At 33.4% G+C, this 15,820-nt stretch overlaps 1 protein-coding gene across 9 annotated transcripts in view; it reads left to right on the forward strand.

Annotated features, from left to right (window-relative positions):
• Positions 1 to 15,820, forward strand: part of ZC3H13 (zinc finger CCCH-type containing 13) — a 94,806-nt gene that overhangs the window by 33,393 nt on the left and 45,593 nt on the right. For all 9 annotated transcript variants that reach the window (XM_074329985.1, XM_074329987.1, XM_074329982.1 and 6 more), the window contains 3 exons: positions 7,613 to 7,752; positions 8,359 to 8,519; positions 13,448 to 13,645. In XM_074329985.1, coding sequence (XP_074186086.1) covers positions 7,613 to 7,752; positions 8,359 to 8,519; positions 13,448 to 13,645 — 499 coding nt within the window. The remainder of the gene's footprint in view (positions 1 to 7,612; positions 7,753 to 8,358; positions 8,520 to 13,447; positions 13,646 to 15,820) is intronic.

Genomic DNA, 15,820 nt, shown 5'->3' on the forward strand with positions numbered 1-15,820 from the left:
GTCATGCTCCTAGGGCATCATTAATATCTATGTTTTAATGACCCCAATATGTGGAGCTCTCAACTGAGGCATCTTCCAACTCGTTTTCTCCATCTGAGTGTTATATCTTGCGCACACCACTTTCCTACTAGGTTCCCAAAAGCCTCAGAGTTGTTGCTGATACTCCTTCCCCTCAATCCAGACTTTGTAGAGTTCTGACATTTCTACCTACTGAATGTCTTTCAAAACCATATATTTCTCTAAATTACTACTAATATTCTAGTTCTTGAGATAATTTGTTTATTACCAAACTAACCTCCTAACCTAACCTCATGCCTTGAGGTTAGTCATCTCCTAATTCATTGTCCACTTGAAGGCCAGAATTATCTTTAAAAATTATGTTTTTAGTAAAATATAATAATATGCATTCATAAAAGTACATAAATCATGTATGCAACTCATTGGATTTTTACAAACAGGTTTCTTTAACCAGCACCCAAATCAGTAAATAGAAAATTACTAGTATCCCATAAGCCACCTTGTGTTGCTTTCTAATTACAACCTCCCAAACCCCCACCTCCAAAAAGTATCTACTGTCCTGATTTCTACCACCATTAGTTAGTTTTGTCTGTTTTTGAGCTTCATATAAATGGAATCTCCAGCATGTATTCTTTTTGTGTTTAATTTCTTTTGCTTGTAGTATGTGATATTAAACGATATCGTTTATTGCACACACTTATAGTTCATTAATTCTTATTGCTTTACAGTGTTTCACTATATGAATATACAGTAATTTATCCGTTCTACTATTGACAAACATTTGAGTAATTTTCAGTTTGGGGCTATTTCTATTCTTAATTATATCTTTTGGTAATCACGTACCCATTTCTTTTGAGTTTATGCCTGGGAGTAGGATTGTTGGGGCAGATGTTCACCTTTAGTAGATAACATCAAATCAAAAATAGTTGTCATTACCCATATGTTGATTTTTGCCTTTTTCATCTGAGCCATTCTGGAGGTATGTAGTGGTATCTTATTGTGGTTTTAGTGCGTATGTCCCTAATGACTAATGAATAAATGGACATTTATTGATCATTGTACAACCTGCTTTGTAAAGCGAGCTTTTAAAAGAATACATTGGTTCATTTTATTCCCGTTTAAAATTCTCTTGACTTCCCATTGCCTTCAGGATCAAATACAAATTCTTACTGTACCTATAAAACTTTTCATTATTTGATTGCTTCCTATATTTCTAGCCTCCCACCCCCAAGTCTGTGTTTTTTATCTGGTTTCTTAAACTTCTTTTATTTGTTTACCATAAGACGAATGCAGTAAAATAAAAAGCAAAAGTATCATTGCAGTAACAGAGAAAGCATATGAACATATTTTGGTAATCTTGGAGGTGCATGCATCCTGGTAACGTAAGGCATAAAACTCAGAAGCCATAAAAGATTTGATTATACAAAGATTAAAATTTTCCGTATAACTAAACACAAATTAAAAATAGAACACTATAAGAAAATACATGACAGGTAACATGTGTAAACATATAATAAAAACACTATGAAAACATGTAATGAGCTTCCACAGATATATAAGGAAAAGATAATTGAAAAATGGTCCAAAAACCTCAAAAATTGGATATATAATTTTAGAGGAAAGAGAAATGGCCAATAATTGGTCAGGCTTACTACAGTAAAATGGCAAAGGAAATAAAGAGATGGCATTTTAACCCATCAGAATAGCAGAAATGAAAAATACTAATGTTATCAAGTGGTAATTTATTTTTAAAGATGTTTGGGAGTACAATTTGGCATATTAAAAATAAAAATTATACTTATCCTCGATCCAGTAAATCTAGTTTGAGAAATCTGTCCTAAAGAAACACTTGCATTTGTGAACCAAGGTAAATATCAAAATGTTCACTGAAGTATTGTTTTATAACATCAAAATACCTGTATTGTTTGTCAGAAAGAAACTGGTTAAATAAATTATGATAGGTTCTTATGAAATTCCTTGCAGGTGTTATAATGAAGGTGGGTAATCTCTGTAACATGGAAAGATCTTTCTATAGGGTGCTTATAACTCTAAACTATTAACAGTGTTATCCCTGGAGAAAGGGTGGTAGTGAGAAGAGCATAAGGGGAATTTCATATTGTACTCTGTGTACTTAAGAATTGTTTAAGACTTTAATAATGAGAATGTATACATTAAAGATGAAAGTACTCATATATATATAGTCTTTAATCCTTATACATATACTTTATGTATGTATGATTATTTGCATGCAGTAGATTACTAGAAGTAAAATTGTTGTATTAAAGGGTATGAATGTTCTTTAAGACTTTCACCCATATTGCCACATTTACATTGCTACACTAGAGAATGAACGTACCTTTTATACGTACCTTTGCCTAATACCTAATATTACAATTAGGGGGGGGAAATGGCTCTTTAAAGCTTCCAGTTAATAAGATGGAGTAGCTAAATGCTGTGCTTTTCTCCTCTCAAGACCACATCAGAATTACAACTAACTACAGAATAATCACCAGTGAGAATCACCTGAAGTTTAGCTGAACAGAAGTCCTGTATGTAAAGATATAACAGAAGCCATATCAAGACTGGTAGCAGGGGCAGAGATGCAGAATGGGCTGGTACCACACCCATGTATGGAGGTTAAAAATCAGGAGGGCTATCTTGATTGTGGATGTCGCCCCTGAGGAGCCAGCCCTACTCCAGGCTCCCCAGCCCAGGGTTCCAGTGCCATGAAGAGAAATCCCCACAACTTCGGCTGTGAAAACCGGTGGAAACTGTGGCTAGGTGAGATGGAGGGCAGCTGGAGTCCCAGGCATTCCTCTTAAAGGTCCCACGCACAGACTTACTTACTAAAAGACTTACTAGCCCTGAACTCTAGTGCTGAGGTCAGCAGCTCGAAAGGTGTCAGGAACATATGGGGAAGAACTGAATTGTCTCGCTTCAGGGCAAGGACTGGAAGGGCAGCTTTTTCCCAGACAGAAGTGCTGGCAGAAACCATTGTTCCTTTGTTGAACCCTCCCCTCACCAAGCATGCAGACACAGGCGGCTGCCATATCTGAGTCTCCACTAATCTAGCTAACACCATTTGCCCTACCCTGGTGATTCTCTGAGACTATGCCCCACTCAACCTGCAGACCCACCCAAGCTGCTTCCAGTGGATTTTCTATACAGACGACCTCTCTTGGCTTGTGCTGTGGATTTCCTAAAATCTCTCAAAGGTTCACAAAACCCAAATAAGTAGCATCTGGCCTCAGCATGTCCTGTACCTCTGGCTAAGCAGCCCCAAGTCTGGCACTAATGACACCCTGCCTCACTTTGCAGCTTAACCTCTAAGGCACCTCCAAGCACAGCACATGTGGCAACCATCTACAGATTACTTTGTAACTTGTGCCAAGTGGCCTTGGGGAATGAACAGGCAGTGGCTGACCTTGGGTTGTGATAGAGCCTCTCCTAGGAAGTTCCAGAACGAACACACCTGCTAGCCAGCTTCAGACCACAACAGAGCACCACCAAACCACCTCCACAAACAACTCACCTAAAGAGAAGACTGGGCAGGTACCAGAGCCCTGCTAAAGCAAATCTTGCGCTGTAGGGTCATTCCCTGCACGACAGCTCCTGCACTATAGTCATGGCCAGTCCTCACAACCGATCAGCCTGAGGGTTAGTCCCTCCTGTTGATATGCAAACAACAACCAAGGCTAAACTACAATGAGAGGGCACACCCACACAAGGGACAAACCAGGAGCACCCAGTTCATGACCAGGGAGACCGCGCCACTGGGCCCCACAGGATACCTACTACATAACGCCGCTGTACTAAAACAAGGAGATATAGCAGCCCTACCAAATACATAGAAACAAATACCAGGAGGCAGCAAAAATGGGGATGCAAAGAAACATGTCCCAAATTAAAGAACAAAGCTCCAGAAAAAGGACTAAACAAAATGGAGACAAGCAATCTACCAGATGCAGAATTTTAAACACTAGTTATAAGGATGCTCAATAATCTCAGGAAGAACTTCAAAAAAGACATAGGAAACATAAAAATGGAGATAGAAAACATAAAAAAGAACCAGTCAGAAATGAAGACTTCAGTAGCTGAAGTAATACATTAGAGGGAATCAACAGTAGATTAGATGAAGTAGAGTATCAGCAATTTGGAAGATAAAGTAGCAGAAAACACTGAATTAGAACAGGGAAAAGAAAAGAGAACCCCCCAAAAAAATGACAGTTTAAGGGGCTTCTGGGACAACATCAAGTGTACCAACATTTGTATCAGAGGTACGAGAAGAAGAAGAGATGGAGTAAGGAATTGAAAACCTATTTGAGGAAATAATGACGGAAAACTTCTGTAACCTGGTGAAGGAAATAAGACATATAAGTCCAGGAATCGCAGAGAGTCCAATCAAGATGAACCCAAAGAGGCCCACACCAAGACACATCATACTTAAAATGTCAGAGGTTAAAGACAGAGAATCTTAAAAGCAGCAAGAGAAAAGCAGTCAGTTACCTACAAGAGGGCTCCCATAGGACTGTCAGCTAATTTCTCAACAGAAATTTTGCAGGCCAGAAGGGATTGGCACAAAATACTCTGTGATGAAAAACAAGTACCCTCAAGCAAGATTACTCAGCAGAGCTTCCCAGATAAGAAAAAGCTAAACAAGTAATACAATACCACCAAACCAGTAATACAAGAAATGTTAAAGGGACTTCTTTAAGAAAGAAGAAAAAAGATAAAAAATGTGGATACTAAAATGGCAATAACTTCGTATCTATCAACAATTACATTAGATGACGTGGACTAAATGCTCCAATCAGAAGATATACAGTGGCTGAGTGGATAAGAAAATAAGACCCTTACATAATGCTGCCTGCAAGAGACTCATGTCAGGTCGAAAAACACATATACTGAAAGTAAGGGATGGAAAAAGATATTTCATGAAAATGGAAATGAACAAAAAAAGCTGAGGTAGCAATACTTACAATAGACAAAATCGACTTGAAACAAAGACTATAACGAGAACATTATAATAGTTTCAGGATAGAAAGGGGACCGGAAGTATGGGTGAATGAGAAGGGATTAAGAAATACAAATTGGTAGTTACAAAATAGTCATTAGGATGTAAAGTTTAGCATAAGATACATAGTCAATTATATTGTAATAACTATGCTGTCAGATGGATGGGTACTAGATTTATTGGGGTGATCACTTAGTAAGTTATGTAAATGTCTAATCACTATGTTGTACTCCTGAAACTGATATAATATTGTATGTATGTCAAATGTAATTGAAAAATAAAATATAAACCACAATGCCTAAAATAGGGAAGTTGTTTGTACTGCTTATGATTTGCTATCAATCTGAAGAAATAAAATGGAGATGGAAAAAATAAATGAATTGCTAAATAGCATGCCAGAAAAAATGGTTCTTTAATACATGAAAATGTCATATTTATATATCATTTGCATTTCTTTTTTGATTGCCTCTTTATTTCCTTTGTCCATTCTTTTTATTGGTAAGAATTTTTTACATATAAAGGATGTCAACTTTTTTTATGTGTTGCATGTGGTTTTATTACAGTCTTAAAAATCTTTGCCTTCTTGAATTTTCCATTCTAATTATATTTAATTTTCTGATGACTTAGAATCATCTATGTGAATGAGTTTTTATAAGGCAATTGTAATGATAACCTCAAGCTGTAAGATATATGAGAGACTTTTTAAAATTTATTAAATGGTTTCAGTGTCTTATTTTTGAGTTCCATCCTATGTTTTGACTTTCTGATTTTTTGTTTTTGGTCGGGAGGCTTGCTTGCAGTATGCCTACTTTGTTGCCTATCTCTTATAGATTAGGAGAACATCTTTTTATTGATTATAATAGATAGGCATAAAATAAGAATAAGTAGTTTCTGAGTAAATACTTGAAAGCTTTTCCTTCAAGCAAAATATATTAACTGTCGTACATGGACTTTAACATATATTTTAACTTCACAGCCCTACCCCCTTCGTGTAGTCAGGGATTGAAACCTGAAAGCCATTTTCTCATTCCTTATATATATATATTCTGTATTAGTGATATTTCCAGGTAGCAGTTTTTTGATGGGCAGAGCATTAATGATAATACCTTTAACAATATTGTAAATCTTTCTTCTCAATTAGTCTTTGTTTTACCCTTAGTATTTGGTTATGGAATTTCATCCATTTGTTAATAATTTAAGGACACAGTCAAACCATATCTTTGAGCCCTGTTATTTATTAATGTAACATGTCTTAATGGGGTGTAAAGTAGTAACTAGAGGTAGCTATTATTCATTTAGTTAAATTCAATATCTCTATTTTATTTAGTAAACTATATGCCCTTTAATAATTGCTTTCTGATTGAAAAGTGTGACTTAGTCTATTTTATATATGTTCTGAGAAATTGTCATATTCCAATATAAGACGAGTAATCAAGTTTAGTCACACACATAAGAAATATATATACATATGTGTATGTGGAGATACATACATACATATATATATATGTGTATATCTCCTCTCAGTCCCCAAGCATCAATGGATAGTTGACATTCTAATGTATTTTACCTATACATGATGATGTCCATTTTCTTGTGCTTTAAGCAAATAGAACTACTTATCTTTGTTGTTTTTTAGTCCTTCGTTTTATTTTTTTACTTCAGGTTAAGAAATAGTGATCTTAAATGCTAAAAGTATAGTTTGAGAAGGCACCTCTGTTTATAATAGGTCAAGCCCAACATGGTCATGTGTTAGGATAGAAGTCAGCGAAACTCCCACCTTCCAGGCTTCTTGGCATTTTACAGCAAATGAGGGTGACAGATTGGGTGATAGTGCCAGTAGCCACTGAAAACTTCTGTGTGTTATAATGCAATAGTTCTGCACACCATTCTTTTTTTTCTTCCCCTTAACCAACTTTCTCTTTCTTTTCATTGGAAAAGATGAGAGACATGGTATCAGATTCACTGAGAGAGGAACAGTTCTAATTTAAGAGACTAGTACAAATCACTTGTGATGAAAATGTTACAGATCCTTCAAAAATTAGCTCATGCACATATTAATTAGTATTAAAATTGCTTAACTTTATATTTAGATACAAACCAGTTGTATCACTAATAAAAACAAAACTATGGAAGCAATGTTGCTCACCTAAGATAACCTTTATTTAATATTAATGAATGTTTAAGAAAATCAAGGAGGTAATGATTCATATTATTTATATTTATCATATAATATTGAAGGCTTTGGTATTTTTAATGCTTAGAATTTATTGCTGAGTGTTACAATTTTATTTTTTTTTAAATTCCATCTCCTAACTAAAAACCCAACACCCAACAACCCCAAATCACTCCTAGAAAACCCAGGAACCTTAAAAATGTTTAGCTTTTCATAAATAAATCAGCCATATTGATTTTAATCCTTTATAAAAACAGTATGTGTTTCTTTCATCTTTTAGAAGTTATGTTAGTCTAACAAAAAACTACCGTTTTAATTTATATAAAAATTAGCTGAATAAATTCTCTAGTTTTTGGTACAGATAAATGTGACAGTTTCTGACAAGTAATGAAATTTTTATTTTAAAGATTCTGACAATGGAGATATTAATTATGATTATGTGCATGAGTTGTCATTGGAAATGAAGCGTCAGAAGATACAGAGGGAATTACTGAAGCTGGAACAAGAAAACATGGAGAAGAGAGAAGAAATTATTATTAAAAAGGAGGTAGGCTATTGAAATATATGTTAATTAATATCAACATGGATATTGATCAGAGAACTCACTAGCTGCTTGCTACATCTGAATTTTATTAGGATATTGATACACTGGTGAACTTGCTATATATCAATCACTTCATATGTGTTAATCGTTTAATCTTCACGTTACTAGATAAATGGGAAATATTTTTCCTATTGAACAGGTCAACAAAACGGGGGGTCTGTTGCCTAGAGTCACCAGCTAATGTAAACTGAGATTTGAATCTACATATGTCTGTTTTTAGGGCCCTACTATTTCTAGAATACTTGTTTTTCTAAAGCGGAGAGAGAGATAATTTATTTGAATATAATTTGTGAATTTTTGAGATTTTGAAATTTCATGACTTTAGTTCGTTTTTATTGGTATTAGTGTTATTTAGAGCAGTTAGCTAGCATATTGGTTAAAAGCACAGGTTCAGAAGTCAGACTAATGTTAATACATGGCTGTTATAACAGTTAATATTTCATCTGAAGTTTGGTATGATTTAAAAACATGCTCACATGCTTTGTTGCCTGATTAAAACAACCACAATTGGAGGAGTTTCTGAATTGACCTACTGAATTCTTTTGAAAGGTTTCACCAGAAGTGATTAGATCAAAATTGTCTCCATCACCTTCTCTGAGAAAGTCTAGCAAATCTCCAAAGCGAAAATCAAGCCCTAAATTGTCATCTTCAACTAGCAAGAAGGACAGGAAGACAACTGCGATATCCTCTCCCTTGTTGGACCAGCAGAGGTCAGTAGGGTGATAAATAGTACCAGAAAGAACTAGCTTTTGCTGAAGTGATAGAAGAATTGCTTAGTAGATTACGGAACAGTACTTTTAATACATTCAGTATTTAATGTAAGCTTTTTTTTTTCCTAAAAAAAAGTATGAAATATTTCAATTTAAAAGGAAATTAGAATAAAACAAAAGTGTGTCACATCAACATATGCTTTAGAGCTTTTATTTTTTGAGAAATGAAACAGAACTGATACATTTCCTGTTTTTCCCTTTTGAATTTGGTTTTTATACTGGTGCATGTATCTTTATACTTTCATAATATGTATTATTTGCAATACATAATTTTCATCATTTATTTAATGTTAATACAAATATAACTGTCCTAGTGCAATTTGCTTTTTTCGGGTGACATTTTTTTACATTCATTTATATTGATATATGTAGAATTAGTTCTTTTTAGTATTTATGCTATATATTTGTCTACTTTTCCATTGTTGAGCATTTAAGTTGTTTCTAATTTTTAGCTATTAAAAGTTATACACAATAAACTTAATTCTTGTCTCCTTGTGTACATGATCAAGAGATTAAATTCTTTATAGTATATACATAGCACTAATAATACATTATTTAGAATTATTGTAGTAGCCAGTTGAAGTGAAAATAGAAATGATTAAATATTATTACTTTGAAGGACTGAGAGTAAGGCAGGAGACACTTTTTATTTAATTTCACTCTGTACTATTTAAATTTTAAGTATATACACAAATTTTAAGAAAAAAGCAAAATGAAAACCTCTTCCCAACTTTTGACCAGTTGGCAAACCCTGTTTATCTGAACCCATAATGAAACTCCTATTTGACTCCTTCTAGTTCCTAGAGGCTTTAATCCTATTTCAGACGCTAGTTACTTTTTGCCTAGATGATTGTTATATTGTTTTACTAACTATATTGACTTTATCTAGTGTCCACTCCCCACACATAGTAAACATTTTCATGCAGATACCCCAACCCATTTATTTTACAGATGTAAGAAATCTTAAGAGAACAATTCCAGTTAATTTATTATGCCATTGAAAAACTCAGTGGTTTTCTTTTCTTGAGTGAAATTCAGATTTTTTAGAATGAGATTCATACTTTGATCTTTCAGTCTTCCCATATTTTTGTCCAGTCTTCCTCCTGCACTCTTCCACCTTGAGTCCTTCAATGTCTAGCTCAAATTCTATCTTTTCTGTTGTTTCCCCTTTTCTTCCTACTGAACATAATTTTTGTTCCCGTTGTGTATGTATCAGATTTTATTTATACCCCCCTTAATGTTAATTGCTGTTTTCATTATATATTAGCTGTGACATACATGTTTTAAAACCTCTATTAAATTTAAGCTCCTTGAAGATTGGGATCTTGATGGTTCATTGTTCTATCTCCCCACAGCACCTACTTTACGTAGAGATTTGCATTTTAATAAGATATCTGTAAAGTTGACTTGGTCCTCTCCTTTGCTCCTGGGATTGAGTAAATATTGCAAGAGATATGGAAGAAGTTGAACTAAAAGTGGTGGAATTCACCTCCAATTGCTCTATTTCCACTTGGCTAACCAATTAATGAATTTTTCCTCAATTCCATTCACTTCCTCCCAAAACAGCATACCAGAAATACCCTTTTAAAATTTTCTTTTCATTTCGATTTATAAAATCTTTGAAATTTAATCTTTTCATAGAAAGTTTTGATAACTAGATGAGGGGTTAGTTTGATCCTATCTCACATAGTCTTCTCTTTCTGCTTTATTATATAGTAACTCATCTTTTGATGAATATTTTAAATGAATAAGTACATTGATTTAACTATGATATTTCCTGTATTGTACGATGTTGTTGACTTTAAGATGCACCATTAATTTAATGATAGAAGCAGAAGGACCTGTAAAACAGTACATGAAAGTTAGAAAGAAAATATTGAATTGAGTACAGCATTTCTTTAGCTATGCAGTTTACATTACCTAGAGTGTGTTGGATCAACTTTTAGTTTCATTTCTGGATCATACTATAAACTGTTTGAAGACATGATAAGCAACAACTCAGGATTAGAATTTCAGCTTAAAGTTCAATGGAGTGTTATAACCAATGCCAGAAAGTCAACTGAGGTGACAGGCAAAAAAACTCCTTGGTCTTACATGATTATCACATTGAGGAGGCAGAGATACTTACAGACAAAACTCAAACTTGTCCCTACGAGCTGGCAGTTTTCTTTGGCATTCATTGTGAGATACAGCCTGATAGTAAGTTTTATGCTGATATGTGAGATAAAAGTGTGGCTTAGAATCAGCAAATGTATTATCTGTTCTGACCATCTACATTATTTGTTAGTTTTTATTAAGTAAAGTTTTCTATATATAGCTCTTTGTACAAAGGTGAATAGAGTACGTCAAAAGCTGTTCAAAAGAAGTAGTTTTGGGGAGAGAGAGGAAAAAAATCTAAAAATGGTAGAAGTAGATAATTGAGCTCTATGCTACAAATAGAAAGTGGGCTATGTGCCATTAAAGAATAATTGATTGACTTAAAAAATGTTGAAAGAGCTTATTGACTTCAGAAGGCACAAAACCAATTTTGACCCCACTCAGTTGGAAGACACTCAAAAACCCTATATCTGTAACATAATTGTGTTTTCCAATCACCTGTATTTTTTATTGTAATGTGAAGAAATTGTGTACTTTAGTGAGTGTATTTGGATAATCCTGGTTGTTATAATAGTTTAATCCCAAAATGTGAATTTAATACACAGAAGTTTATTTCTCACTGAAGTGAAGTCAAAATTGGTGTTTCTGATTAACAGGTTGCTCTCCTATACATGGAGATTCTGCAACCTAGGCTCCTTCAGCTCATGGCTCTGCTTTCTTAGGGTTTTGAGGACACACAAAAAAATGGAATGTACAAAGAAAAATATTAATTGGAATATTACATTTACTTAGTTGTATAATTTACAACTGACTGGCGTATGAGAGTTTTATTAGTTAGGCCTGTATAAATGATGTACATCACTTCCATTCACATTCTTTTGGCGTGAACTTGGTCATTTGGCCGGAACTGATTTCAGAAGAGTCCAGACTCATGGTTCAACATTGTGCCCAGGATAAAAGTGATGTGAAAATACAATTTGTATCAAGAATTCATCTGTGTATCTTCAAAGTGGTTTTTTAAATGATTTGTGATATAGATTGTAACTATTGATTAGTTTTTATCATTTAAGTGGAAAAATATTTAGAAATACATACACTTATCACTTATCTGTGAGATACATAAAATATTTGAGTCATCTTATAAATATGCAGTGAGGTGTGATACAGTTCTTGGCAGAAGACAAAGATGAAAAATAGATTTGTTCATAATTTAATAATTTCTCACTTGCTAGATAGTTATATGATAATCAGAAATAGGAATAAAAGACTGAGAGAACTAAATTTTCTGAATGGTACCATAAGTTAGTTGCTTTTGTACTATTATCTTTTAAATATTATCAGCAATTTGAGGAAGATACTATCTGTTACCTTTTTATAACTAAGGAATCTTGTGCTTAGAGAACTCAAGGTAGGATTTAGGCTCAGGTCTTCATTTATAAAAATCAATAGAGAGTGAAATGAGTAGCTAGTGATAACTTACTCAATATATGAAAAGAAAGGGCTACTTAAAAACTCAGTACCAGACTGAACACTCAGTGTTGCAGAAAACAGAAACAAATTTAAATAATTCATATTTTTAGTATAATTTGAGAGGATATTGCATTGACATGATGAGAGCAGCTGATGATAAAAATATAAGCCATCTGTGAGCAAAGATATTTTGGAAGAAAAACAATTGTTAAACTGAAAATAGCAGAATAATGAGATTGCCAAATTTAGAATTAGTAGAATGAGTGTTGCTTGAAAGAAAAATTACTGAATTGGAAGACATATTTAGGAAATTGGAACGCAAAAGGAGAGATGGAAATAACAAAAATAAGACATGGAGGATAGTTCCAGGAGATGCATTAATTATAATAAAGCAAACCAGAGAGACTTCGGTCATATGGAGAATTGATGGAATAAAATAGAAGTCATTGAGTAAAAGACTTTAGCCTTCACATTGAAGTAGCTTACTGACTGCTAGAAAAAGTTAAAAATTTTAAAGGACTGTCTTTGTGATCTAAGAGTTGGGAAAGATTTCTTGAACAAGTCTCAAAGATTTAAATGAATGTTTACTCACAGTGCCCAGAATTTCATGTATTGATGATGTAATTGTGTGTTCTTTGTAGTGATAAAAACATGGAAGCCACCTAAAACTTATTTGTTTGACGATATTATATATAGCATATCTATACAAGGAAATTCTGTACAATCTATGATAATTACTAAATCTATGTTTTGTTATAGAAAGATACCCATACTATATTTAGTACAAAAAACATTTACCAAAAAAAAATATTTGCAAAACATAGGATTGTGTGTGATGGGAAGGAAAGGTGGAAGGGGGAAAGAAACATGGAAAAACTCTGAACATATATCAAAGGTGTTAATAATAGCTAACCTTGAGTAATAGAATTATACGTGATTTTTATACTTTTATCTACTTTTCTGTATAAGCTAAGAAAACAAAAATGAGTTCATGCAATTGTTTCATTTTGTTATTTCCTTTTCCTGAAAGAGTCTCTTCCTACTTCATCTCTGTCTTAGAAACCTACCTTTTAATATTATTTAGTAAGTGGTGTTAATGAAATAAGTAGCAAGTAAATTATGTCTTTGCTCATTTTTTTTTTCTAGATATTGATTACTAGTATACAAAACAATGAAAGTCATGTTATTGAAAGGAATGCTACCATTTTTAAAATGTGGTTTGTTAAAATTTTTAAAATAGCCATTTGATCGACCATCCAGAAGTAGTTGGACCTCTAATTATAGCTTTGTGTTACCTTCAGGAATTCAAAAAGCAACCAAAGTAAAAAGAAAGGACCTCGCACTCCTAGTCCACCCCCTCCAATACAGGAAGATATTGCTCTGGGGAAAAAATACAAAGAAAAGTATAAAGTAAAAGACAGGATAGAAGAAAAACCAAGAGATGGAAAGGACAGAGGACGAGATTTCGAAAGACAAAGAGAAAAAAGAGAAAAGCCCAGGTAAGTAGGATTATATGTTTTTAACAATCTTACTTTTGTAGAATCTAAAATACTTTTCAGAAGCTTTTAGGCATTACTGTAATGGAGTTTTTAATGTTTTTAAACTGTGTATGTATGTATATTCAATGATTCCCATACTGAATTATGGATAATTGAATAAATAATTAACATAAAATTTTTTATTGTGATTAAAAAAAACAAAATTTCCATTCTTAACCATTTTTAAGTGTACAGTTGTGTTAAGTCTGTTCACACTGTCATGAAACAGATCGCCAGAACTTTTCCATTTTATAAATCTGAACCTCTATACTCAATAAAGCAGTCCTTTTCCCTCTCCAAGTTCCCCAGCCTCTAGAAATTACCATTCTACTTTTTTTTCCTATGACTCTATTTTAGGTAACCTCATATAAATGGAATTATTTTTCCTTTTTGTGACTGGCTTATTTCCCTTAACATAATGTGTTCACAATTTATCCATGTTGTAGCGTGTGACAGAATTGCCTTCCTTTTTAAAGCTGAATGATATACCACATTTTGTTTATCCATTTATCTATTGATGGACATATGAGTTGCTTCCACCTCTTGGCTATTGTGAATAGTGCTATTATGAACATGGGTGTGCAAATATCTTTTCAGGACCCTTCTTTCAGTTCTTTTGGATATATTCGTGCACTCAAGTGGAATTGCTGGATCATTTGGTAGTTGTTTTCTGTGTCTTGGATAGTACCTGTTCTAATGGGTATGAGGTGATAGCTCATTTTGGTTTACATGGCATTGGTGATTAGTGATGTTGAGCATCTTTCCATATGCTTGTTGGCCATTTGTGTATTATCTTTAGCATAAAGTCTATTTAAGGCTTTTTCCCATTTTTTAATTATTTCACTTTTGTTGTTGAGTGTAGGAATCTATTATATATTCTAGATATTAACACCTTATCAGATACGTGATTTGCAAATATTTTCTCCCTTTTCATAGGTTGTCTTTTTACTCTGTTGATAGTGTCCTTTGGTGCACAAAAGTTTTTAAGTTAGTTGGAGTCCCAGTTTTCTGTTTTTGTTTTTGCTCCCTGAGCCTTTGGTATTATATCCAAGAACTCATTGACAACTCCAGTGTCACGAAGATTTTCACCTATATTTTCTTGTAGGTGTTTTATAGTTTTAGAGATTACATTTAGGTCCTAAATCCCTTTTGAATTGATTTTGTTTTTGTAGTGTAAGATTTGGCTCCAGCTTCATTTTTTTGCATTTAAATAACTAGTTTTTCCAGCACTATTTTTTGAAAAGACTTTCTCCATTGAGTGGTCTTAGATGGCACCCTTATTGAAGATCATTTGACCATATATGCAAGGATTTATTTCTAGGCTCCCTATTTTTCTTATTTGGTCTGTTTGTCTTTATGCTAGTACCACACTGTTTTGATTACTGAGGCTTTGTAATACAATTTGAAATCAGGAAAGGTGAGAGTCCTTTCCCTTCGTTCATTCTTTTCAAAATTATTTTGGCTATTTGAGATCCCTTGAAATTCCATATAAATTTTAGAATGAATGTTTATATTTCTACAGAAATGCCATTGGGACACCATATAAACAAAATAAAAAAAAATCATATGGTCATATCAATAGATGCAGAAAAAGCATTGGACAAAATCCAGCATGCATTTATAAAAACTCTCAAAGTAGGGATAGAGGGAACATATCTAAACATAATAAAGGCCATAAATGACAAACCCACAGCTAATATACTCAGTGGGGAAAAGCTGAAAACATTCCCCTTAAGATCAGGAATAAAACAGTGATACCTACTTTCACCACTTTTATTCACCATAGTACTGGAAGTTCTAGCATTCAAACAAGACAGAAATTAAAGGCATCCAAATAGGAAAGAGGGAAGTAAAATTGTCATTATTTGCAGATGATAAGATACTATATATAGATAACCCCAAAGATTCCACAACGAAACTATTAGAACTGATAAATGAATTTAGTAAAGTATCAAGATACAAAATTAATATTCAGAAATCAGTTGCATTTCTATACATCAATAATGAACTATCAGAAAGAGAAATAAGAAAATCCCGTTTACAGTTGCAGCAAAAGAAATAAAATACTTAGAAATAAATTTAACCAAGGAAGTAAAAGACCCATATGCAGAAAATTTTAGGACATTGAAGACAGAA

This window comes from Rhinolophus sinicus, linkage group LG04 (genome assembly GCF_036562045.2).
Source record: "Rhinolophus sinicus isolate RSC01 linkage group LG04, ASM3656204v1, whole genome shotgun sequence".
Classification (NCBI taxonomy): domain Eukaryota; kingdom Metazoa; phylum Chordata; class Mammalia; order Chiroptera; family Rhinolophidae; genus Rhinolophus; species Rhinolophus sinicus.